This window comes from Grus americana, chromosome 3 (genome assembly GCF_028858705.1).
Source record: "Grus americana isolate bGruAme1 chromosome 3, bGruAme1.mat, whole genome shotgun sequence".
NCBI lineage: Eukaryota > Metazoa > Chordata > Aves > Gruiformes > Gruidae > Grus > Grus americana.
The window spans coordinates 44,332,574-44,357,627 of record NC_072854.1 but is presented as its reverse complement, the minus strand read 5'-3'; the positions used below and the strand labels follow the sequence as shown (position 1 = coordinate 44,357,627).

The 25,054-nt window shown below is 40.8% G+C and overlaps 2 protein-coding genes across 12 annotated transcripts in view; one reads left to right on the top strand and one right to left on the bottom strand.

Annotated features, from left to right (window-relative positions):
* The window catches only part of MMS22L (MMS22 like, DNA repair protein), a 97,349-nt gene extending 80,924 nt beyond the window's left edge, over nt 1-16,425 (top strand). The window contains exons 21-25 of the mRNA XM_054821514.1: nt 4,516-4,727; nt 6,419-6,585; nt 7,999-8,095; nt 9,275-9,442; nt 10,767-16,425. Coding sequence (XP_054677489.1) covers nt 4,516-4,727; nt 6,419-6,585; nt 7,999-8,095; nt 9,275-9,442; nt 10,767-10,848 — 726 coding nt within the window. The 3' untranslated portion in view covers nt 10,849-16,425. The remainder of the gene's footprint in view (nt 1-4,515; nt 4,728-6,418; nt 6,586-7,998; nt 8,096-9,274; nt 9,443-10,766) is intronic.
* A 3,217-nt stretch (nt 16,426-19,642) lies between these two features.
* The window catches only part of KLHL32 (kelch like family member 32), a 130,851-nt gene continuing 125,439 nt past the window's right edge, over nt 19,643-25,054 (bottom strand). For 10 of the 11 annotated variants that reach the window (XM_054821520.1, XM_054821518.1, XM_054821521.1 and 7 more), the window contains 3 exons: nt 24,719-24,911; nt 22,575-22,669; nt 19,643-20,793 (listed from right to left, as the gene is read on the bottom strand). In XM_054821520.1, the coding sequence (XP_054677495.1) occupies nt 20,632-20,793; nt 22,575-22,669; nt 24,719-24,911 (450 nt within the window). In that variant the 3' untranslated portion in view covers nt 19,643-20,631. Of the gene's footprint in view, nt 20,794-22,574; nt 22,670-24,718; nt 24,912-25,054 lie in introns of those variants that run through there. The other variant, XR_008576516.1, reaches the window with a different exon arrangement.

Here is a 25,054-nt window from a genome sequence, read left to right as displayed (position 1 = left end):
CTGGATATTATTTCTTTTACTATGCATCATCTGTTTTGATAATACTTGATGACCTAAGAAGGATTTTGTTGGGATATGATATCAAAATTGTCCTCGGAGTTGTTTGAATGATGGACTTCAGAAAGTAAAGCATCAAGAACATGAATGAACAGCCGTTTTATAATTTGATGGAACTGTTCTTAATTATGAGATAGTGAGGCATGTAAAATCTAACATTAGATATTTTGCCATTTTAAAAAGAAGTTGAGTTGATTTGTGGGATCGTGGATCGCTGAAGCTTCCCGCAGGAAATTTGAGAGCAGTTGAGATTGCTCTTGGATGGATTTCTTGGAGAACGATTTGGAGGAATTTTGGTACATGTGTACCAGTAACATGGGAAAGAATTGAGGCAGCGTACAGAACTTATTTTAGAGAAGAAATACTAGGTTAAATATATCTTGCAGAATACAGTGTAGGTGCATGGAATAAGCATAATACACATAATGATGGGAAAGGTGAGATACCCTGCTTGATTTATCAGCGTTAATCCTGTCCAAACACAGAAGATAGTTGATTTCTATCTAAATACAAGAGAGTGGAGAAAGAGCTTAATTCTAAGTAGTGCTTGGCACATACATTTTCCAGTGATTTTAGTGGGCCTGTGCAGGCTCAGCATTTGTCAGAGATCAGACCTTAAAAGCCCTCCTGTGAGCCACATCTGTGGTCCGATATTTGAGCAAGCTTATTAATACGTTTTGTGAATTATAGTATGTGTTTAATAGGAAATGTACAACATTAATTGGTGAACAGCAGATTTATTCCAACAGCAGGACTGATATTGTAAGTCATCATTAGGTAGCTTGGCATTTCTGCACTGAATAGTTCCAGTAATCCATACTAATCGGTTCTTCGCTCTCCGCAGGTGATTTACAGATATATGGATAAATCAGAAGAAAGAGGCAGCTCTGGTCACAAAAGGTTCCTGCAGTGAACGCGTGCAGGAATCAGTTGCCTTTCTGCTAAAATGAGGAGCAGATGTTGTCATGCCCCTCTGCTCCCCTTAAAATGTCTTAGGTTTTCTGGGGTTTTTTAACCTCAGAAGATGGCTAAAGAACATAGTTAAGAAAAAGAGGGTGGCTCTGTCAACCCTTTAAAGTCCATCTGCTTTGTAGGGATTGTCCTAGGGGTGTGATGTGATTGATTTCAGATCTCTGGTCCTGAGTTGCAGTCCAGTAGCATGGTTTTCTTTTCTCTCTCATATGAACAGTAGCTTCATTCATCTCTGTTAATTACTGGTAGGATATAAAAGAAGAAAGTTCTGTGTGATTTCCTTGTAATCACATCCTTGGCCTAGCATATCCTAGGATATTTTGCCATTGTACTGAGGGATTTGCAGCTATTGTGCAGTGTTGGTAATTTATCCCTTGTGCCTCTTGGGATATGACGTTGTCAGACCTTGTGCAGGTCTGTTGCTCCCTGCACTTATGCAAGAAAAAGAAGAGTCCAAAATAAAGAATGCAATGTTGAGCTAAAGTCAATGGACCTTCATGTCCAGAAGAGAAATCCACGTTCTTCTCTGCAAACTTTTAGGGAACAGTAGAAGCCTCAGGGTCAAAGGCGTGACGATTCTTCCTTGAAGAGCTTTGATGCTGTAGATGTGCCCTTCCCATGTGAGGACTTTTTCATGGATTTTTCTACTATGTGGAAGAGAATGGGCTTTTGTTTGGAGGTATTTTTCTGCCTTCCAATAAAATGGAAGCTGATTTTTCTCGCTATTTTCTCACTGGATATAAGAATTTGTATCTTGGAAGCTGTTGGTGCTAATCTTGTAATTTTCATTAGGAAAAATGATGAAGATCCTCCTTATTGAAAAGAGAATTTTGGTATTGCTACATGGTTTTAAAATTATACTTTTTTTGAGAGGCAGCATCTCTGCCTGACTCACCAAAAAGGAACCTAGAATCCTTTCTAAAGAAAACATTTGGTTACAGAAAAAAGGCATTTTCTGTCTTTCTAAATGCTTCTTGAGCTAACAGCTGTCCTTACAGAGTTTCTAGAGCTCTCTATATCCTCATCAGATAACTAAAGAAAAAAATCACTAGTTAACTTACGTCCTTTTTTTCCTCTCTAGTCAAGAAGAGTATCTTTCAGTAATGTTCTTGATAGGGTGTTGTTGCTTTGGCTTTTTTTTTATTTAATCCTTTCCCTCTTTTTCAGATTACATCTCTCCCCACCCCACACATCAAAAAATTAGAATCAGTTTACTTCAACTCAGAAAATGAAAATGCTTATATGAAGGATCAGGCTAGGTTTGTGGATCCATCTTCAAAAATAACCTATTAGAAGATCTGCAAAAATTAGCCCGTGTTCCTTCAGATATCTAAATTCTAATAATTTTTGCTTTTTATCACACCTCTTAAGTCTCTTTAGGATCATTTCTTAAAAACAGTAACTCTTATTATTTAATAATAACTGATTTCTTCTTTTCTTGACACTATGTAGCATTTGTTGATCCTCAGTTTGAAGCACTGTCTCATTATAGTAATTATTGTTAGTTCTTCACAGGTGTTATGTTCTTTAGGTATTCCTACAGTTGTCCTCTGTAAGGTTGTGATGATAGTTGTGTCCCTTTTAGCAGATAGATTAATACACTTTCTCACAGGTGGGTTGGTTTTGGTTGGGTTTTTTTTTTTTCAGCATCAAAACAGTCTAGAGTCTTAAGAGTGCCAGCTCTGATTTTGGGATTACGGAATATTTTCCATCTTTTTGTAAGAGCTGTAATACCGAAAGCACACGCAACTCTTCTTTATGCTTGCTGCAACATCTTACTGAAAACACCAAATTTGCAAGCTTGTATATGAAATAATCTGTCATCTGTAACAGTCTCTCTGCGTCTGCTACTTGCCAACAGTACTTTTAAGAATTCTGATATAGCAGCAGCTGCTTTTTCCTACAAAATTTTGTTGGATGTACACAAAGGGAGGAGAGAATCTGAACTGTTTCTCAAAGCCCCAGTTCAGGAAGCGTGGGTTTTATCATTGGCACTTACCAAAATTACCAAGGAGGTCTAGAAGCACGTGAAGTTAAACCCTAACCAAACATGTCTGTGTTCAAGAGGGCCACCTACAGCAAGTCTTCAGGCAGGTCCTGAAGCACCTCACTCCTTGAAATCTCATGTTTCCTGTATTTGTTCACTGTGGAACCAAAAGTGGGAACTCCCCATTTCAAGAAAGTGCCAAGACGACCCTCAGCTGTGTCTCATACTGCTTTTTTTTCTGAAAGAATTGTTCTGTCATGTTCACACAGGCAGGTATAGATGAAAATCTTTTTAGGGGAGGGGCTCCTATGCAAAAAGCACCAGAAATACTCTTTGTTGGTAGCTGGGAACAAAAGCAGCTTGTCTTGAACTATTCATTCATATATTAGGGGGATCAGCTGACCTCAGCAACCATCGAGGCAGATACTCCTCCTACCAAAACTGGAGTCTGGACTGCAGTGCTAATGGAAGTTTGAAGTCCTGTTGAAGCTGCTGTCTGGGGAACTCTGTGCTTGAACTTTTTTTACGCCATTATTCTTGTTGGACAGAACTGTTGTGAAAACTGAATTCTCAAGAGGCTTCTGTTTGTGCCGCTGTCTGTGACCCTTGTGATAGGAGATCACTTGGCTTTATTTATTTTTTTTCCTTAGTGATTTGTTCTTCCATTCAGTAATCAAAGGAAGGGGAAGGAAACTCTTAACTTTCTCTCACAGCAACTTCTACCAGCAAGAAGAATAATCTTTTTTCAGAGATGTACCATGTCTATGTTGTGTAACTATGGGTAGTGTTCAGAGAGGCACTTTCTGGGCAAGTGCTTTCATTACAGATTTTTCTTTGGATCAATGTAGCTTGTATTGGATAAATCACAGCAGTTTTAGCCTTATCTTAAACAGATTTAAAAACCAAACCAAACAAACAACAAAAAAATCCTGCTCCAAATACCTTATAAATGGTGTCTAATTTACCTTAATTTGTTCAAACTATGAGCAAAATTTTTTTTGCCAGACTGTGATTCTAAGTGCTTATTTTTCTGCTATATCATTCATACAAAAATTTCACATGCTGCTTTACAAACAGATGAGGTATTCTCTCTCTCCCTTCATCAATCTTACTGGACTAATATACTTTGTTAGACCACATACAGAGTTGAAAAAGACACTAGGAGGTCTTGGGCACAGAAACACTTTCTCAGGTCTGAAATGCCAAGGTTTTATTTGAAATTTGAAGGGGAGCGTGCATGTCCCAAAGCTTATCTTCCAGTATATTAATAAGTCTAGTAGAAGATTTCTCTCTCCTTTGCAAGCCTTGCCCTGGCTCTGTTTTCATTTGTAGACCATCATATCTGCAGCAAATTAGTGACGCTTGTGTCATGCCGTAGCGACTCTGTGTGCAGCAGTTTACACAGCGTGTAGCGAGTATTTAGCATACGGTTGTTAAAGATTTATTCCAAAGTATTGTTAAAAATTCAATTTCTCACTTTCTAAAATTTTTTTCTACAGGGCCTGTCCTTTATATGTTGTCAGTCCCAAACACAAGGTGCCTATTTAAATCAACTGCTTGGTAGCATTATTCAACAGTATTTTGGACGATTTCTCCCTTCTTCTCCGACTGCGCTTGGAGCCGGACAACATCCTATGCTGAGTGCTTTATGCAGTTCCATTACAGCCCCCCAGATGCTCCGTCTACGGAAGACCACTCTGCATGTCATAAAGTAAGGACCCGTGAAGTAAAAAACCATCACAAAGTTCACAAATAGCTAACGAGAAAGGGAATGCCACTATTTTCTTCTCAGTTAACTGACAGTTTGGCTGTGGGAAGAACCTGTAAGTTGCTGGGCAGGGAGCAAAGGAAGGACAACGTGCATCAAATTGCGCTCCAATATACATTGTCATATGTTCGTGTCTCAGGCTGTATTTAGGGACACAGTTGTGCTTACAGTTGCCACAGTTACCTGTGCACGGGAGGCCTGGTTGCTCTGGAAGTGTCGGGGTGTACGTAGGTGTTCCAGCTACCCGGGGAGATGGAAAACGTGGGGGGTGCGAATTAAGACACGTGGGGAGTGAATTAAGATTTCATAATCTTAGTTCTGACATGTTTTTAACTTATGAATACTCAAACTTTGTCATCTTAATGAAGTTATTTGTATAGAGTTCGCTAGCCATTTTGCCATATGAAAGCTAGCGAATATCTTGCTGCTGCGGGGAGGAAACGGAACCACATGATCAGAAGTGTATTACCCAGGTCAGAGAACCGTTTTGGTGGAAGATGACCCCCCAAAAAATTTGTGTGAAATTTTCATAGTAAATTAATGGCATCGAAGATTTCAGAGTTGCTAACATTAAACCATACGATACAAAAAATACAGAAGCATTACAACTTTGATTTGCCAAGTTGTAGCAGTGCTTTGAAGCTGTGCAATGAAATACTTGGATCTCTGAAAGTTTTCAAAGTTGTAGAAGCACGCCTTAGTAAGTTTTACAAAGGACAGTGGTTTTTAATTGATGCATGGCTGAGTAAACATGCGTGCCTTGTTTGGGTAACTGATAGTACCTATTATTAAATACCTAAAAAGTTATTTTGAAGGTTCTGGGAGTGTTCTTGCTAACTGATAAATAAATGCTGTGTTCTTTTTACCTGCACTCCTTCTTTCCTGAATGCTTCAATTTAAACTTATTGTCTTCAGATTTCAGTAAAGTAGTTTGTAATGTCCAACCAACAGTAGTTCCGATTGTTATATCCTTTTGTGGAAAAATAACAAATCAAGATGTTCAAATTTGAACACTCAATGTGTGTGATGGCAAAGTCTGCTCTTGTTGCAAATTGACAGGTCACTTTTTATCGTTGTGACAAATTTTTTGCTGGAGACGACTGCGTTAATTTTGATGGAGCAAAAGCAGAGATTGGCTGTCCCGTTACAACATACTGTGGACAAAAATAAAATAACGATTCCAGTATAACAGCAGAGCTGTTACCACAAGTTGGATTGTGAGTTGACAAAAGCACATAAAGCTAAATAAAGCAGTTGAACAACAGTTGTATTTTGGATGTTGGTTTAGGGTCTTAGAATCGTGACTCCTCCCTTTATTTGATTATTTTATGAAACTGCCTTTGTATTTTAATTTTTATAGTCACACCTGGCTTTTTAGCTAGAATTATGGTACTGTTATTTCTCACTTCCCTCTCAACAGAAGAGTCAGAAGGCATCACTGTCCTCAGATAAATTGGGAGTCTTTTCTAAGACTAAGACAAATAGGAGCCATTAGTTGAGCCTAGATAAAGATAGAAATCTATGTAATAGGCCTCCTGCTGAAATATCACAGTTATTTTAAGGTGTATGGTGCTTGCATTGAATGGAAAAAAACCAAATTATAGACTCTGGTTTGGTTTTCTTTGTCTTCCCAGTGAAAACTACATGCAGTTCAAAGGTAACGCTCCACCTCCTCGCTTGGCCTCGGTTCTTGCTTTCATTCTTGAAGTGCTTCAGAGAACCCAGAGCACTGAACTATGTGACATTGACTTAGTCCTCCCAGCTGTGTTGAAATGCTTGGTATTGGTTAATGAGCTACAAGGTGAGCCACTTGTTTGCTTTAAATACATCTCTGTAAGATTTTTTTCGCACTGCTGAGCATCTTTCATTCCATTATTTCAGACTCTTAGATGAGGTGAATGAGGTACTTTGGCCAGATAAACTGGACAAGCTTTCTTTTTTCATTAACTGGTGTGGGACTTATGTCTCCAAGAGGCAGAGAAGTCTTCCCTTGTTTTGCTCTCTAATGAACTAATGATCAACTTCTCCGGAATCTGAAGAGCATTTCCTTTCTCCCCATCCTTCCCATCTCATTTCTCCCAGACTCTCTAACTGTGGAAGTTTTCTTGCACCTAAAGGTTTGAGACCAAATAAGACTAGCGTATGTTCTCCCCATAGAGGCGTTATAAATGGATTAAAGTAGCATGTTGTGCTCTGAAGGCATTTTTGAGTCTTCTTTCTTCTTTTAGCATGCTTTGTTTGGTAGCGAGAACTTCTTTATTTTTAGCTTCTTAAAAAATGAAGCACTGTTCACCCCACAGTTGTATAATGAATGTGCGTGTGTGCGTAAGCTCAAAATTTCCACTTCTTGCTGCCAGTAGAGGCAAAATTAAGCAAAATGGGGATTCACCTCTGACTTCTCCTGAGAATTTTGTCTAATAAAGTACTTTTTGATTCTGGTCTATAAAAGTTTCCAGGATAAGATATGCCTAGAAAATCAGCTGAATCATCGCACACCTTTCTTCCCCCTTCTGCCATCACAGCCACACCTGTCTGAGGCTGGAAGCACCTACTTTGCAATGTGCTGTGGAGCAGAATGAGCCGAACATCTGCTGCTGCTGTAGCCACCAGCTCGCTGTCTGACCCTAGGCAGGGCTCCACCACACGCTTAAAGAAGAGTCCTTGCAGCCCAGTTCCACCTTTATAAAGGAAGAGCTGTATCTTACAACTCGAATATTTATTTGGAAACAGTTAAGGGGAAGAAAATAGTGGGGTTTTGTGGGGTTTTTTTCCCCTCCCTAAAACCAGAACAATACCCACCATTGAAAGTAAGGAGTACATCTGTATAGCTTTGGGCAGGATATAATGCCACGACTGCTTTTCTTAATTCAAATAGGAATGATTAAAGAATACATACAGAACTTAAATGTAAATAAAATCTCTATTTCCACTAAGTGTGTCTCTGCTTTGACTTAAAGATGACCATAGTGTACTTAAAAATCTATATGTTTAAAGGATAATGGTGGTGAAAATAAGACTTTGGATAAATCTGTGATTCATTCTGTTCTTTATAGCCAAACTAACTGCTCTCACAGTCATTTCCCTTCCATGAAAGTAAGATAAAACAATTTTTTTTTTCCTAATTTAAAAATTTTAGTCTTCATGAAAGACATTCTCCACATGGTCAGTTCAAGAGCTCTGTGTGAATCTTGTGATATTTTTTTTTTTTTTACAGTTAAAAAATTCTCCACAGACATTGTACAGTACATGGTAGAAGGCTGCCAAGCAGGGTCAGGAAGAGAACGTGCCACCCAGCTGACTTCTGTGTTTAGGTAACCAGAAAACATGCCAATTGGCAGTGAAGCTATGGCAAGCCAATTGACAACAAACATGTTTTTTAAAATAACTAATTATCCTTAACATACTGCATTGTCACTTGTTTATGGTATTTAAATAATGGTACTTTTGGCACTGGTTTTAAACATAGCTTGGCCAAAAAGCCAGAACAAAAAAGAGAGAAACATAGAAAGCAGGAAAGATCCTGCTTTTTGATGAATCAAATACTGTTTTGAAAGGTATATAATAGAGGTATCTTGCTGCTGCAATAGAAAAAACTCTTCATGGATGGTGACGGTCAATGTTAGGTGCTGTCAAAGACGTGTGCCTAATTTGAAGTGCATATAATGGAGATCAAATCCTCATATAACGAGCTTAGCTTTTATTTTTTATTGATTTGATTTTGCACCAAATAAATAATAGATTATAATGTAAATTGTAATTATCCCATACCTCTGTAAAATGAATCCTATTTCTCACATGGATACAGTAGAAGAGCTGCATGGGCTGAGATCCGATGACATTTTGCAAACCTAAGCACGGATGCCGTACTGGGTCGTGTCCAGATGAAAGCTCGAGAGAGACTCACTGAAATAAGAATGGATGTTTGTGGGCATGCCAGTCTGTACATGATACATCACTTTCACGGGATGTGTCATCCCTTGGGTGTTACTTCTGGTCTGAATGTAATCTGTGATCTTGAAGGACCTCAAACCCTCAGGAAGACACATGGGCGCACTTCCATCCGTGGACTGCCCTGCTTAAGATCCAGTGGAGCTTTATAAGACATGCCAGCATTATTTCTGCAGGTGTGAATCTAGATCTCTTGTTTTGTTGGCAGTCTTTATTATTGTTATTTTTTAGTAAATAATAAATACATGTTTTAGTTTTGCTTTCAGATGCATTACAAAGTAAAGTGCTCTGGAACAAGTCAGCCCTGGTGAAACAACAGCGGATTCTGCTAATTTGCTCAAAAATAAAGGGGTGGGATTTTTAGCATTAGCCTTCAAAAGCTTCATTTAAAGAAAGTACTCCGTGTAGACTGTATCAGTGTAACAATATGAAAATTGCCATGCAGCCAGATTGCTTGTTCTGATTAGACTCTTCAGTTGTTCTTGGCATGTTCTCTGCATCCAGTTTTGACCTTGCATTAAATGCCTTTGTGTCCCCCTCAGGCAGTTTATCCAGGACTATACTGCCGTATATGATCACCGGGTTTTCAGCACACTAGAAACGGTGGCAGTCTTGGATCAGACGTTAGTTACCAGCCTGATTCCCACAATCACACAGTCTCTGAAGGATTCGGAGCACAAACAAGGTCTTGGAAGAAATGCTGCACAGAGGTTTGTTTTGTATTTAATATTGGGTTTTGACAATGAGCAGTACAGGTTTATTCTCTTGAAAGCAAGCAATGCTAGGCAGCAGTGCAGACACTCAAAACTGAGTGATTTTTAAGTGTGTTCAGCCAGAAATCTTCCTCTGCTCAGGCCTTTCATGGTTTTAAGCCATCTGTATTTGCTAAAGATTTCCAGAGATGCTTTGACGCTAGGGCTACAGACTCCAGTAGAATTTATGTGAAGCTGGGTTGCCTCTGCATACTACCTGCTTTTGATAATGTATTGATAGCCAACTTTCATTTTCGTTTATACTGTTAATAAGGTAAAATTCATCCCTTTACCTACAATATATTAAAAAAGATGTTTTGTTGTTTTGTATTAATAATTTGTATTTAGAATGTGCTCCGTTCCCCAGCAGTCTAAGGTGACCTATGAACATTTTATTGTAAGAACAGTAATAACTGATTTTCCCTCTTCAGTCCTAGCCACTAAGTAATGTTAACATAGTCTGTGCAATCATTGTAGACATTAAAGTGCAAACCCATCTATATAAAAGAAGCAAAGTTCAGAACTTGCATTAGATGCTTATACTGGCGATGTCCACTGTTGTTATTGCAAGGAACTAGTATGAAAACTGCAGTTTTGTTTGCTGAAGTTAGTATTTCATGAAAAAAATCCTTAATTAGAATAGACCTAAATGGCACAGGTAATACTTTAACAGTAATTATGTTGTCTAGGTTGGAGAGTATTAGAATGAACTGAAGGTGAAAAGTCTCACCAACACACATAGGCACTCTTCTGAAAAACCCACTTGAGTGACAGTCCCCTTCTGAATTCCAGGTTTATTTTAAAATGGTTGTTGCCCTTTGTTGAGGATGATGACCTAAATCTGTGCCAGGGCTGGTCTGCACCCTGGTGCCAGTGGCTCACGTCAGCGTGCCGTAGCGTGAGTCACCGAGAGATTTCTTAAGCAGAGATCAGGTAGCAAACATGATGAAGTCTGAATGCCAATCTCATCTAAGCCTTGGGAACTCCACATTTTAAAAGAAAAAAAAAAAATCTATTTCACAGCAGTTTGCTAAGCAAGTAGACTTCTAAGCATCTTCACTACACTTGTAGCCATAGACCATGCAATCCTTATTCTTCTTCCAACCTGGCCATGCTAAAAATTCACAGCAAACAAAGCAGTTGAATAAAGGGGGAGCAGGGGGAGTTACTGTCTTTTAATATCCCAAGGTGTGAACAATGTGTTTGGGAATTCCATGCTTTTACTCCTAGGATGTGTGAGATTGTTTAAGTAACATGTTACATTCTCTTGTTTTTTCAACAGAGAAGCATATAAAAGACTCTTATCTTACCTCGCAGAGGCTGGACAAAATGAGATACAAAAACTGGAAAATGAGACAGGTTAGCAGTGCGCTGGTGATTAATCCTTTCCTCTTGAATGTTCTGACACTGTTGATACCTAAAACTACAGTCTACGACATACCAGCCAAGTTCTTTATCTTTACAATGGCAATATATTTCTCAATTTTTTGTGTTTTTTTCCCCCCAAGTTAGGTATTGTAATCATTTCTGTGGTATTTGAATACTGTCATGCATCTGAATGGTAACTCTCAATATACTGTTACATGGCAATCGAAAGGTATGGCACATGTATCACACAGTAAAATGTCAATATGAGCAGATGCCTGTATTGCAACGTACGAGGTAGGGTTTCAAAGAATCAGAGTAATTTCACAAAACTCAATTCACATGGAGTGAGACCTGACCCTCTTCACACTGCACTTTTGAAAAATCTCATTGCGTTCTTAAGCAAATCATAACTTTGTAATTTCTAATTTATTATTTTAGTAGAATGAGAAAAATTGTGACGTCTAGCCCTGAACTTGTTGAATGCCGTGCATTCACTAGGAGTTGCGCCAGTATGATGAAGCTGTCGTTTGTTACAAGGGCTTGGATATGTGTTGTACAAAATGTATGTAGCTGTCTTAACCTTCTGCCTGTATTAAAACATTAAAGTCTTTCAGATTCTAGCATAAAATCTCTTCTGTTGTCTGTGTGGGCAATATAAGAAAAAGGTAGGTTCAGATTTCCTCTCCTCTTCCTTTTCAATACTACGTCCTTAAATTTAACCCATAATTTACAGTGATCCCACCATCTTGTTATTAGTCACGACACAGTTATTTATCCATTTAACTTAGACTAGGTGTAAGTGGTGTGAGAAAACAGAAGAGATGACAGACTTCTAAAGAAAATACTCATTTGGGGAATTTATTCCATTTGATCATAGGCTAGTAATTATTCCTGTTTGTCTGGAATGTTGGATCTTCCAAATATTTTGCTGTGTTATGAATTATCTTTTGGATCTTTCCAGGACAGATATAGCTCTGTAACTTTTTCTACTTTTTTTTCCCCCCTAAAGTTCTCAGGTACCTTTGATTAATGCCTGTAGTATTCACATTTTTCACTTCCCTCAATAACCTGTATTTCTGCAACTACTTACTGGACTTTGGGAGAGGTAGTTTGCCCCTAGTGGCAACACTGGTGAACAGCTGCTTACTTTGAAAGTTACTTAAATTTTAATGTTACGATATTACTGGGAAAGAGAGATTATTTTTGTGTCTAATAGTTCCACAGAAATCCCTAAAATCGTTTCAGAGCAGCTTCTCTTTCGTTACAGTAATCTTATCAAGTCGAACTAGATAATCTTTTTCCCTAAATCGGCTATCGTTACTTCAGATAATGCAGTAACTAAAAGCCTCTTTAGGCTACTTAATAGTGCAGAACATGGAGGTTCTTTTCATTCTGAAAGTGACTTACTGAACTTGCATTGTAGCTTCTTGTAAGCTTCTGTACCTGGGAGGAGTTTTATTCATCTCAAGAGGATTGTGCTTCTAAAAAGCTTTTTAAAATAAATAAATAAATAGAAAAACAAAAAAACTTTTCCAAGAGACATTAATAGAGATGTCTTTGAAATTTGAGTTCTACCACACAGTAGATTACAGAACAGAAGTCTGAGTGTAGTATTACTTCCTGAAAGTAAAACCTTTGACTTTTAAAGGACAGAGCAGATATTTTGTGATAATATTTAATGATATGTTTAGTGGGTTGTTAAAGACATATTTAATGCTGTCTCTAGTGGTTGGAAGTTTCTGAAAAAGCAACAGAGCTTTATGTAAATGTGTAACAGCTCCTGGTGCATGAGAAACTAATTTAAACAGTTTGGAAATTATCATTCTTCTCTGTCAAAAAGTTAATGCGAACAGAAATAGAGCGTTTTGCATCGTATTCATCAACCACTGCCAAATGGGCAATCTGGTTTGATCTAATTATTTGGTATGGACAGTTGCAGATGTGACTGACAGTTCTGATAATATTAATGAGATGAAGGCTTGCAGACTGCTAGTTGAGACTGACTTACCAAGTATACACCAAAACAACAGTCCAAAATCAGGAGAAAAGAAAAAGTGCTGAATTTGAGTACAATATAGAAAAAGACTTTGAAAACCACCACATGAAAACCACCATGAACTAAAAAGCATTGTGTGTGATGCTTTATTAGCTGCTGCCTGAACATTATTTAAATGAAACCTTCCTCTATTATTTTACATACAAACAGTTTGGTTTAAAAAAACAGTACAAATGTCTAGCTTCCTTATACGATGCATGGAGAACTGCTTAAGAGCAGGAGATCCTGGAAAGCTTTTACACTGGTTGCTACCACTGATAGGAACAGTTCATCTGCATATAGATGCAAAGTCTGCCTCTATCCTCTTGTTTATTAAGCAAAGTGAAGAGCCTTGCTGTAAATCAGGTAAAGAGGGGAGCTGAAAATAAGACTTGCACCTACTGGTGAGGGGTATCCTTAACCTCTGTCAGAGGAAGGGAACTCAGCCCCTGCCCAGCTTTCCTCTTCTCTGTCCACCACAGACTCATCTCCACAGGCATTTGTGCAAGGCTGAAATTGGTAGGTGTGAGCTGAGGCGTCTGTATGGGACCCTGTGTGCAGAGTACAAAAAGTGTGGACGCACAAGCAACTCAGCTGGTAGTTCTGCCAGGAAGCAATAGCGTGGTGGCACGGAGCTTGGTGCTGGCAGCTGAAAACATCACCACAGAGTTGAGCCGGCAGGTACTTAATGTGCAGGGACTCTGGACAGCAACCAAGAGTAATGTTGAGCACCTCGACAAATCCCTAATGTTAAACTTACTTGTACCTCTTGCTTCTCAGCAGTTTTCCTGCCAGTGTGTATGAGTACTTTGTAAGCATTTTAAACCTGAACTGGAACCAGTAGACACTTCTGGTATTACTGGTCAGTCATATACCAAGCCCAGAGGCTCAATGAGAGGTCATCAGCTCTCTGCACTGTGGGCATGTCAGACTGTACAGGAAGAAATCCAGGGAGCATCGGAACAGAAATCCTCTGCTGAGCGCAGGGTGAAAATACCTCACTGCTGTGCCCTGCCCTACAGTTTCTGGAGGCTTTGTTTCTCAGGAGTAATGGGCAATGAATTACTGGAAGCTTCTGCCAGTGCCAGGCAGTTGTCTTTCTCTGCTGATCCATTTGCAGGATGATCTGCTTTCCACTAAGCATTATAGATCAGATGCCCATTTTCTGCTGTGTCCCAAGTATCCCAGGGAAGCTGTGAGTCTGTGACAGGACAATTACAGGAAGAGAATCATGCCTCAAACCCGAGTTGATTTCCAGCAACAGAAGAAAAGCATGTCCCAAGATCACCTTCCTAAAGATACATACCAAGCCTCACTCTGCATCTAATAAAGACTGGTAATTAATACAAGCTCTGTCACTGGCTGCAGAGAAGACAACAGAACCTGCCATTTGAGTGTCACCTACCCCTGACAGCCGCAACTGTGTGAATCAGTTTGCTGGGAGGAGGCAGGCCATGGTTCCAGGGGCATGCCAGACCATAAAGTAGGTGCTTGCTACAGCCAGGCTGAGGACTGTGGATTTGCTGGGGTCAGCGACTCACTGCTGTTCAGGCAGACAGATGCCACTGGCAGTTCTGCTTCTTTCACCCAGCTTGTTCAGGCTTTTGCGTCCTCTCACAGGCTTGGAGCAGCAGTGCTGCCATGAACCCTACCTGGGTCTGTCTGTCCTTCCTTCCCTTCTTTTCAGCCAGCACCTGGCCACGCGTGCAGCTGCAGAAGGCGATGCTGCCTGTCAGCCTGTTGGCTCACAGAACACTCACTATTAGCACAGGGCTGAAAGGCAAACTGGTGGTGGGTGCAAGACAAGATGCCAGAGAGAGACAGCCGTGGTCTGCTCAAGTCAGGTTAGAGCCAATGTGCCAAAGCCCTGCTGTGGGTGAGTGTGTTGGCTGCACGCACACACCTGCCTGCTCCAGACAGTGTTGTTTAAAAAATAGCTGCTTGCAAAGATGGACATTTACTGCACTTGTCCCTTCCATAATTCAGGTTGAAAAGATCCTGGGAAAAGGGTGTAGCTAAAGTTCCTAATGACATTCAGAGAAACTTTTACATCCTCCTCCCCTTCTATATATGAAAAGTTGGTGGTATTAAGCCATTTTGAACATTAATTAATTACTCTGCAGGATTATCATATATCAATAACAAGATACTAAATCTCAGTAAGCTGCTTTTCCCCCCAAGCCTCTTGCATGGTCCATACCCCGTATCTCCTTTCGTCTAGAAATGCTAATGATGTTGGCAGGAGATCTGTTTGAAGTACAGCAGCCGTGAGCCTTGCAAGCATTTTCTATGCCGATCTCATCGGCCAGGGGACATTCCAGGATGTAAGTGGGTAGGAGGACTACTGGGCCCTTTTATTTTTGCAATATATAGAATTGAGAGCTGAAAGTATTTCATTTTTATATTTTCCCTATTCCAGAATTCAGGATACTGATCACCTCTGCCCCATTATCATCCTTGTGACATGAAACAGATGTCCAGCACATCATGAACAATGGCAGGGAGAGGGAAGTCTGGCTTATCTCTCCTTTGAAACCTTAAAATGATAACTGGGAAAAAAAAGAAAAAAAAAAAAAAAGACACATTCTGTTGAAAATTCACATGCAACTTCCATTAGTCCTACAAAGCTGTCCCTCTATTTTGTAAGAATTTCCCATTTGTTATTGTTATTAAAGAGCAGGAACATGGTAATTTAAGTTATTCCTTGCTTTCATTTTCATTGGCAAAAAAAAAAAAAGAGAGAAGGCACTTGTTTCAATAAAAGAGCTTCTGAAATAGAAAAATGTATTCCTTTTATGCTGGAATAGAGCTGCAGACCTATGGAAAGAATAAGGTTCTGCAGAGTGTTGTAATTGCACAGGAGAGGAGCTGCCAATAGGACACGCTGCTTACAGAGTCATTTAAGAAACTTTGATAACTGTCCACAAATGCAATGTATTTCCCTCAGGAAACAAGAGGAGGTTTTATTGCGGTCTGTTTTTCCTTCCTTCAGTAGCTTCTGAAAATTATGTATGCATGGCTATTTTCAGTTTAATCATATTTTATAATTTTTAACTATTACTTAAAACTCAAATTCAGTGTAATCAGCCCATCTGTTAGCAATGGTTATAAAATTATGTTGAAGATTAAAAATCTGATGCAGCGTCAATATGTCCTAGCATAATTAAGCTTGTTTTATGATGAATGACTAGGATATGGCTTTTGTCTACTTGAGCAGCTTTAAAATGGTAAAGCTTTTGTAGACTTAATGTACAAAACGTGAAGGTATGTATAAAACAAACATAAAAAAACAATTATAAAACTCAGAGCCTGTATTCATAAATCTGGTGTCTTTGCTGGCCTTGGGAAATGCCAGCAGAATAATTCCACGTCACAAACAAATTCACCACATTTTTCAGTCCGTCAAATGCTGTCTTGGATCTCCCTTGTAGAATGTCACCCAAACAGGCAGGAAAAATTCAAGTTTGCTAAATTCATCATTGATTTTAGAAAGGGTCAACACTGACCTGTGTGGGCACTGGTGGAAAAATGAGTACAACATTCATTACATGAATCGAGGGGATTGCTGAAAATACTTACTCTGTTCTTCAGTACTTTAAGTATTGCAACATGGGCTAATCTCCCCACAGCAAGAGTTAACATTTTAAGCATTTTAATTCTAGCATTACTGTGAAACAACTATATATAATCATCTCTATTGGAAAACCAATCTTTATGTGGACACTTTTTTTCCTCTTTAAAATGTGTCCTTGGGGGGTGGGGGGAAAGCAGCCCATTTTGCAAAAATAAAACTAAGCCCTTTATATAGTCATATGTGCTAAACTTCCTGCAAAGTCTTCCTCCCCTACAAACTCTGCCTGCAGATGAAGTGTTTTAACCTTGCCCTCTTAATTTATTCTACATTCTAATTTTCAATAAACAGATGCCGCCTCTTTTTGCGCTTGTTTCCACATTGTTCCACATTCTGCCTGTGTTGTTTCTGCATGTGTGAATATTCAATTATCTATTTCTCCATGATTCTGCAACTGATGTACTAAATGTCTGTACAGCTTTGGGGGAGGGTAACCAGGGAAGGCAAAATTTAGAGGAAAAAGAGTTGCAGAAGTTTGAACTATTCTGGGAGTTGGGTACTTTCCCTGAAAGCTGTCAAGTTAAGAAGAAAATCATCAGCCACAACTAGAAATGCAAGGATTACAAAAGCACTAGCACACATAAGCAGATTTGCTGCACACCAGCTGATAACATAGAAGTATTTCTTTGGTCAGTGCTTGGGTGTGAGACCAAAGTGGCAGAAGAGGGTGTTGGTGCTGCTGCTTCTGCAAATTGTGTCTGGTTTGGATAAAAAGCACAAAGCAGCTGATTATTTATAGCTAAGAAAAGCTGATAATGTATCTTGGGACTCAAAAGTGGAGTATGCTAGGTAAAGGATGATCAGAGGGCTGGAGCACCTCTCCCATGAAGACAGGCTGAGAGAGTTGGGGTTGTTCAGCCTGGGGAAGAGAAGGCTCCAGGGAGACCTTATAGCAGCCTTCCAGTACCTGAAGGGAGCCTACAGGAAAGCTGGAGAGGGACTGGTTACAAGGGGATGTACTGATAGGACAAGGGGTAATGGCTTTAATCTGAAGGAGGGTCGATTTAGATTAGATACAAGGAGGAAATTCTTCACTGCGAGGGTGGTGAGGCACTGGAACAGGTTGCCCAGAGAGGTTGTGGATGCCCCCTCCCTGGAAGTGTTCAAGGCCAGGTTGGATGGGGCGTTGGGCAACCTGGTCTAGTGGAGGGTGTCCCTGCCCATGGCAGGGGGGGTTGGAACTAGATGGTCTTTGAGGTCCCTTCCAACCCAAACCATTCTGTGATTCTATGATAAAGGATGAACTATTACTCTTTACTTCTGCAGTGCGACTGTGAAGGCAACCTTGCTCTCCCACCCCTGCTCCTCCCTAGCAGAGAGCCCTCAGCCAGGGCAGAGCCGCTGCTGGCACCAGTGTGGTCGCTGCCTGCTCTTGCATCCACACCCTTCTCTTTTCTTACCTGGCAATAACTCACCGGGTTTTGCTCACCTGGCAATGACTATGTGGCATTGTCTGACTTCAGGTGCACCAAAGCACCCCCACCTGTCCTGTAGGTCCTGCAATAAAAGCAAAAAGACCCAGATAGGAAAGCATGGCACAAAAACTCAGGGGCTAAGAGGTTGCCGTGAAAGACTTCTCTGTAATCAGCGGAGCCTGATGATTAAGAGCCAGAGCAGAATCCTGACACTAACAGGAGCATATGTGTTATCCTGAGGCTCTGTGGCTGTGGTACCCTTAACTAATTTAATGCAATTGCACAGCTGTTTAAAACTGCTATTTGCCAGTACAGACAATTGGTGATAACCACCGGAACAGTAAAAGCGTCAAAAGGGCAGAACAAACATGATAAATAACTTTCTTGCCTTTCAGTCCGTGAACCAAGAGGCACACGCTGCTTTGCATAAGGAAGCTGCCCCCCTCCGCTTCTCAAACCTGGGCTTCTGTCGCAGCTTGGTGCCATCCCTCAATAGCCGGCCCCATCCATCGTAATCCCTCGCTCTCCAGAACGAGCAGGTCAGAAATTATATCATAGCTACAGCTGTGGTAAGCTATGAGGCCTAGGAATAAAGCCTCAAAAGGAAGTTGAGACATACGTAACATACTTTGCACTATTGTCTGGAAGCGCCCGGGGCTTCACACAGGCTGAGAACTTAATTCTCCCGCCACCCGGGAAAGAGCGAGCATATGTCAGTTCTGCACCCAGAGCGAAAGCTGATCACTCACCTGGTGTGGTACCTGCGGGATGAGGCTCAAAGCCCCAAGGCTTTGATTATTTAGCCACTCTCCTCTTGAAAGCAAGACATGGAATGTTTGTGTCCCTGCAAGTCACCCAAAAGTAGAACTTCAAATACTTACCAGGCTTGGGCCCTGCAGCCCACGCAGGGCAGCAGTCAGATTTTTAGAGTGTAAATGGCCTCTTAGGAGAGCTGGCACTTGCATGCTGATTTCCAGGAGATCAAAGGAATTAAAAAAAAAAATCCTGATGCACAGCCTATACAGCTCCCATGCAGTTAGACAAAAGTACTGCCTGGCTGTGGGCTTGCTTTGCGTGCAGAGGGAGACATTGTTAGCACTCAAGTTAGTGTGCCAGGCAAAGACTCTGCAGCTGCAGCGCTGGTCTGTGCAACGAGAGTGAGAAAGCTCAGCAAAAAACCCCATAAAACTCTCAAACCTGAAAATTAGAGGAAAAGGAAAGGTGATGTTCTGTGAGTCCACCGCCCAGCTGGAGATGGAAATGGTGGTGAAGTTCATTCCCCTGTATTGCTAACCAGACCCTCAGAAGATGCATTTGATTTGAAAACACCGCTCAGCGGACAAAGTCAAACCTGTTGCTGGAGAGCAGCAAGCGCAGGCTATTGCTGCCGCATGTGCTGCACGTGGCATTTGTGTGAGTGTCAGCAGGAATTCCATAGGTCTGCTCAGAGAGCGCGCTGGCAGGGAACAGATCCCTAGGTAAAGCAGAGAAGTGCAGAGTACCCATAAATCATAAATAGAGAAAGATTTAATTACATGCTTGGTTAGTATTTACAAACATTGAAGTTGTTGTTAGATAGGCAAGTAAAAGATGGAAATAAGCGACAGGGGCTGCAGTAGCCAAGCAAAGCCAAAACGGAACAGGTTAGAGTATTTATTGTGAACGGGCATATGCGCCGGAGTACGGAATGGAGACACACTATATAAACTGAAAGAATAAATAAATAAATATTGACATTGTTCCACACCTGTTTAGCCTCTGGAGGCCAGTGATTTGTGGGACCATATGTTGGACAAAATGAGACTGTTCCTTGATAATTGTAAATGTGGTGACCCCTTGCAAACTGGATATTAAAAATATTAAGTAAATGGCACATTTTAATTATACAGTAAAGAGGCTGATCTCCACCATTAAAAGACTGCAGCTGTCAGGAGGAATTGATCTTATGACAGAAGGTAACATTTATTTGATAGTAGACCTTGGTAAATGACATCCCAAATAATCGGTAGATTCTCAAACACGTTCGGTTCAGACTTGGGTTTAACTGTGAGGCTTCGGTGGCTTTGTCTTTCAGCCAAGACAATTTTTATCTGTTCCTCATATGCTATAGGGCTTGTTTGTTTTTTATTTTTGTTTTAATCTGCTTTGCAGTATTTAAATTTCAAATGAAGTATTATTAAATGAGAACCTGTAAACAATGGGAGTTTGGAATTGGAAGTCAACACATTTGTTACTCTTTTTTGCCAAAGGTATTGAGTAAGTTGCATAATTACCATAGTATTATATCATCTTTGTTAACATAAACACAGCTTTTATCAGCTTTGAAAGTGCCATTGGTGAACAACGGAACGTGCAGACTCCAAAGAGCAGCAGCCCAAGAGGAGCCGAGAGCATTCACAATGCCTTACGAACTTGCATAAGGAGATGAAGTAGAGACAGGTAGCGAGTAGTCACCAGCAGAAACGCCAAACGCTGTCATGTATATGTTTCTACATCTGAGGCAGAGGAGAGAAACTGCAGACAGTTTTTGTAGCTTCCTTCCTGCCTACCATGATTCAGCTTTAAGACAAATGTGTGAAGGTAAAGCAGCAGCCCGTGCAGATTGATCTTTTCACCCATCCAGAGAAACCCTTCTATACATAGGGTTTGATTTTTTCCCCCCTCCACTTCTGATTTTATGAAGTGCACATTCCTTGTCTCACATTGTGCCAATCCTGTGGTGAGGCACTTGCAGAGTCTGGAGGTTGGGGCACGTGAAATAAGGAGCTGGAAGAAAGCATGCTGCTATTCCGTTGGAAGCGAAGGGGAGCGTAGGCCCATAGAATACCTCTTCCTTCCCTTCCTTGCTAACATCCAGCACCTGCAGGTCAAAGCGTACAAAGTATTTCAGGGGTCACGGAAGAAAGCTGAAACAAATTTGCTGGCACACACCGCATATATGTATTATTAATCCCAACAGAAGGGTAGTTTCAGATCATTTTTAGATTGTATTTATGGATTTGGTGACCTATTGCTGTCCTCATCACCCAAATCTTACACTAGCTCAGGCACTCAGCAGCAGACAGTGACATCGGATCCTGCTCTCTGGCAGCAGAACGTGCAACCGTACAAGTACGGTACTCTGCACAGGAGGGCTACTGTTACCACAAAGTACGAGTCATTCGTCAGCTTGGTATATAGGGAGCTCTATCCAAGCTGGAAAGGCCAAATAAATGAATGACTTGAAGATATACAGAAAAAGGGGATTTATTTTTTTTTCTTCCAAAAGAGAAAGCAACCCCAAATTTGCTGAATTTGAAGATAAACGGGCTGGTTTTACTGGTTAAAGCCAGGCACACTGCCAACAACTGAGAAGGGGCAGCACACACAGCTCTGCCAAAGCACTTCTTATAATTTTTTTCCCTTCAATGTAGGGACTGTCTCAGGCAGGCTGCCAGTTCACGACCTGTTTGGGGATGCGGACTAACGTCCATTTAAGAAAGCAAGATCCCAGGATCATTTTCACTTGTTTAAACCCAGGTGCAATACTGAGAGGTACAAGCATGTTGGTAGAGCACAGTCACTGCCTCGATACTGTGCTGTTACTCCACCTGAAGCACTGTATGTCGCCTAGTGTTATCCAAGCCAGTTTGAATGATTTTTTCCAATAACAATTGTTAGGTACAGTATCCAACAATTTAGTAAAACACAATTATACTATGACCAGAACATTGGTTTAACTTCTTGTCTTGTATGATCTATTCTTTAGAAATTCATGCAGTAAGTGTTCATTGTAAAGACCAGCAGCTCGACATGTAATACATTTTCTTCTTATGCTAAGTCTAACTTCTAGCCTTACGGGACAGTTGGGAGGTTAAATACTAAAATCCTTAGTTGGAAGCTAATGAAAATGTTGTTTATCAGCAAAAGTGCAGAAACTGAGATGTAAACAGGAGTTTCTGTCTGTAACTGCCCAGCTGGTCACAAAGCGATGGCTGTGATGCAGATTTGCTTCACTCAGAAAAATGCAGAAAGAAGAATTCCTGGGTTCTGTACGGGAATATCTGAAAGCCGTGGATCTGCAGGCAAGCTGCTCTTATACGAGATGAGAGAGCAGAAGAGTTTTTTTGGACAACCTATTGCCTACAGCAGGGATCAAAAAACTTCCACTCAAGCTTTGAAGCAGTAAGCGCTAGGGCAGGTTGCAGGCTGACTGAACTTTGTGAAAGAACAACTCGTTAGCTCTGGCTACTCTTCAGAAAGACAACTTGGAGAGAAAAAGAAAAAAAAATAAATCACAAGATGGGCTGAAAAACTGTTAGCCCGTGCCACATCATCCATTTCTGCAACTCTTTTACTTTTGAACTTCATTGTGTAACCTGAGAATATATACTTACTATTTTACTCAAACCTTGCCAAAGGAGAGACTCCTCAAGCCTGTTTTACTAGAATATCTTAGAATAATTGGATCTAATAGCTTGTCTGGAAATATTTTTAATATCCACAGCATTTCCTCTGTGTTTATGCAGGTTCAGTGGCTTCATAAGAAACATCCTTAATCTCTCCACTTCACATGCATTTTCCTTTTTGAATAACCTCTGTGCAAAACGTATCCTTGCAAAATTATTGGAAAAGACTTTAAAAGAAACCTGCACCACTCACCTGGATACACGCCAAAGGCTCATTTGTCCAAATCGAATAGCCGCCAACTAAATATATTCTACCATTGTGGACGGCAACTCCAGACTCATTTTGACCTAAAGCAAAAAAGGAAATAGAAACCACTTTCAAGGTTTAATTAACCCTTTTAACACCGAATGTTGGAGTTCTGTAATGCGATGCAAATGCACTTTGCAGTAACTTGACTGTTTCAGAATTCACAACGTGCAACAGTGAAGGTGAAGTGCAAGGGCTGTTCTTTGCTCTCCGTGGGCGCCCCGTACGGTGCTGCCCGGAGAGATACCCTGGATGAGCAATAAACTGAGGCCATGCAGGGGACCATCTGCTGTCTCCTCCATGGCACAGGTTTTTGCACGTGCGTATTTCATAGGTGACAGGCAAGCTCGCCACCTGCCTCTCAGCGACTCTCGCACATACACATCCAAACAGACACGTAGGCCGAGAGCTGAACACCCCTCACGTTCTGCCCGCACGTGTTCACCCCCCTGGTCCTCCAGGTACGAGTATAGTGAAAACTGCAGAAGCTGCTGTGCAAGCTCATTCCCATAGCAACAGTCTCCTGAACAAGTTTGGAAGTTTTGAAGGATAAATACAGCTTTAAAAAAAAAAAAAATTCTGCACTACACAGTGCAACAGGCACATTTACCGCCAGTTGCAGAGACGCAAAGAAAGGCTTAGATGGCTTCTCAAGGTGCAGGTTGTGGAAACAACCCACCAGGTTGTATCCGAGGAGGGACTACTGTCTCACAGCATTTAGTGGTAGGGGGTCAGCTCCAGAATGAGGGCGCCTGCAGTGCCAGTGCTTCTGCAGTTGCAAATCAGATGGTGTCCTTCTCAAAGGATGCCAATTCCTCCAGATAATAAAATAATTAAAAGGAGAGCAAAAGGGATACGAAAAACTAGTTCTGTTTGACAATGTGTAACTCCTTTTTAATCCATGCCTCTCTCCCCAGTGTCCACAAAGTACTCCCATAACCTGACTCAGAAACCAAGCAACCCTTCTCCAGATCCCAGAGATCAAGAAATCCAATGCAATATCTTAAAGAACAAAATTGTCACTAGAGCAGCTTTTAAAGCTACCAGAAGGAAAATGACATAAGGTGACTGTCTTATTTGTCAGACGGTCATTTCTCTGACATGGTGTTTCTAGCTATCCTGAGCTTCTAACTAAGCTCCTACATCCTTTATATCCTTTTCAGTGGTAGATCTCAGAAATCAGTGCAATGCCAAATTGAAGAGGATGAAAAGCAAGGCAGGCTCAGTTCTAGGGCTCCTATAGCAGTCTGCGCTGAAACTTTCTGGCAGCCAGTACTGTTACTAATTGACCTCCAAATCTGCTGCACAAGAGAATGGCCCCAACATTAATGCTGTCCTGGAAATGCATCCTCTTCTGCAAAGCTGCTGGTGGTGCTACTCTGAGAACGTGTCACATGCCTGTCTCTCCCAGGGATTGGAGGAGGTAGTACATCTGGGAATTGTATTCATTGACAGTGAAATTCAGTGGACTGGGTGGCAGGGACAGTGAGTTGCAGTGCTTTGTAAATTGCTACTGCAACAGTTCCTCCTAATGATGATCAAGAGGAACTTTACAGATCCATAGCTAACCAAGATACTCAAGTCATCCCTGACTTGACAGAATTCCAGCAAAGACACCTCCTTTCGGGTGATTTATTAAGAAGATATTGCTTAGGAATAAGTGACAGTTAATGGAGTTCAATGCTTTCTAATGCCAGCAGGAAACACTACAAAATGATATCATGGTAGAGATGGATCTGCCTGTTGAACACGCAAACAGGGAGCTAAATCTATCAGTGCAGGCATGCTTTTGAAGAATCAAAAATAAGTACTGGTAATACTACGACCAAGAATTTTTGTTTGCTTAATTAAATTACATTTTTGTGCACCTTCTTAAAAATTTATCCCACAATGTCCTAAGACAAATGTTTTGCAGAACACTGAATGCCAGAACAGTAAACAGAAGTGTCTTATTGGCCAACCATGGCCCCTAAATCAGAGGCAATTGAGGCGAAGTCGTGGAGTTCACACACTAAAGGCATCTAAAGGGAAAAGAACTGATGTTTTATTCTAATAGTAGCGAGTTTCCTCTTTTGGTGTACAATACGCACCTGTCAACATGTTGAAGCTGCAACGCGTCCATTGGTCAGCATCTATGCTGTAGGAGTCTATGTGCCGAACCAGGATCCGATCGTTGTTGTAGTCCAGATCGTTCCCACCTAACACGTAAAGTTTCCTTTGGACAGCAGCCATGGAGTGATACACTCTCCTCTGCAACATCGGGCTACGGCTTAGCCACTTATTCTGGAAAGGAAAAGAGAACTTGTCTCAGCACTGCTCAAAGGTGTACCTATATTAGTAGTACAATAACAGCAGCATGTTAGAGGTGTTCTTCTTACCCTTGGCCAGAAATCAGTGTATATACTTGTGTTGATACGTTAAACATA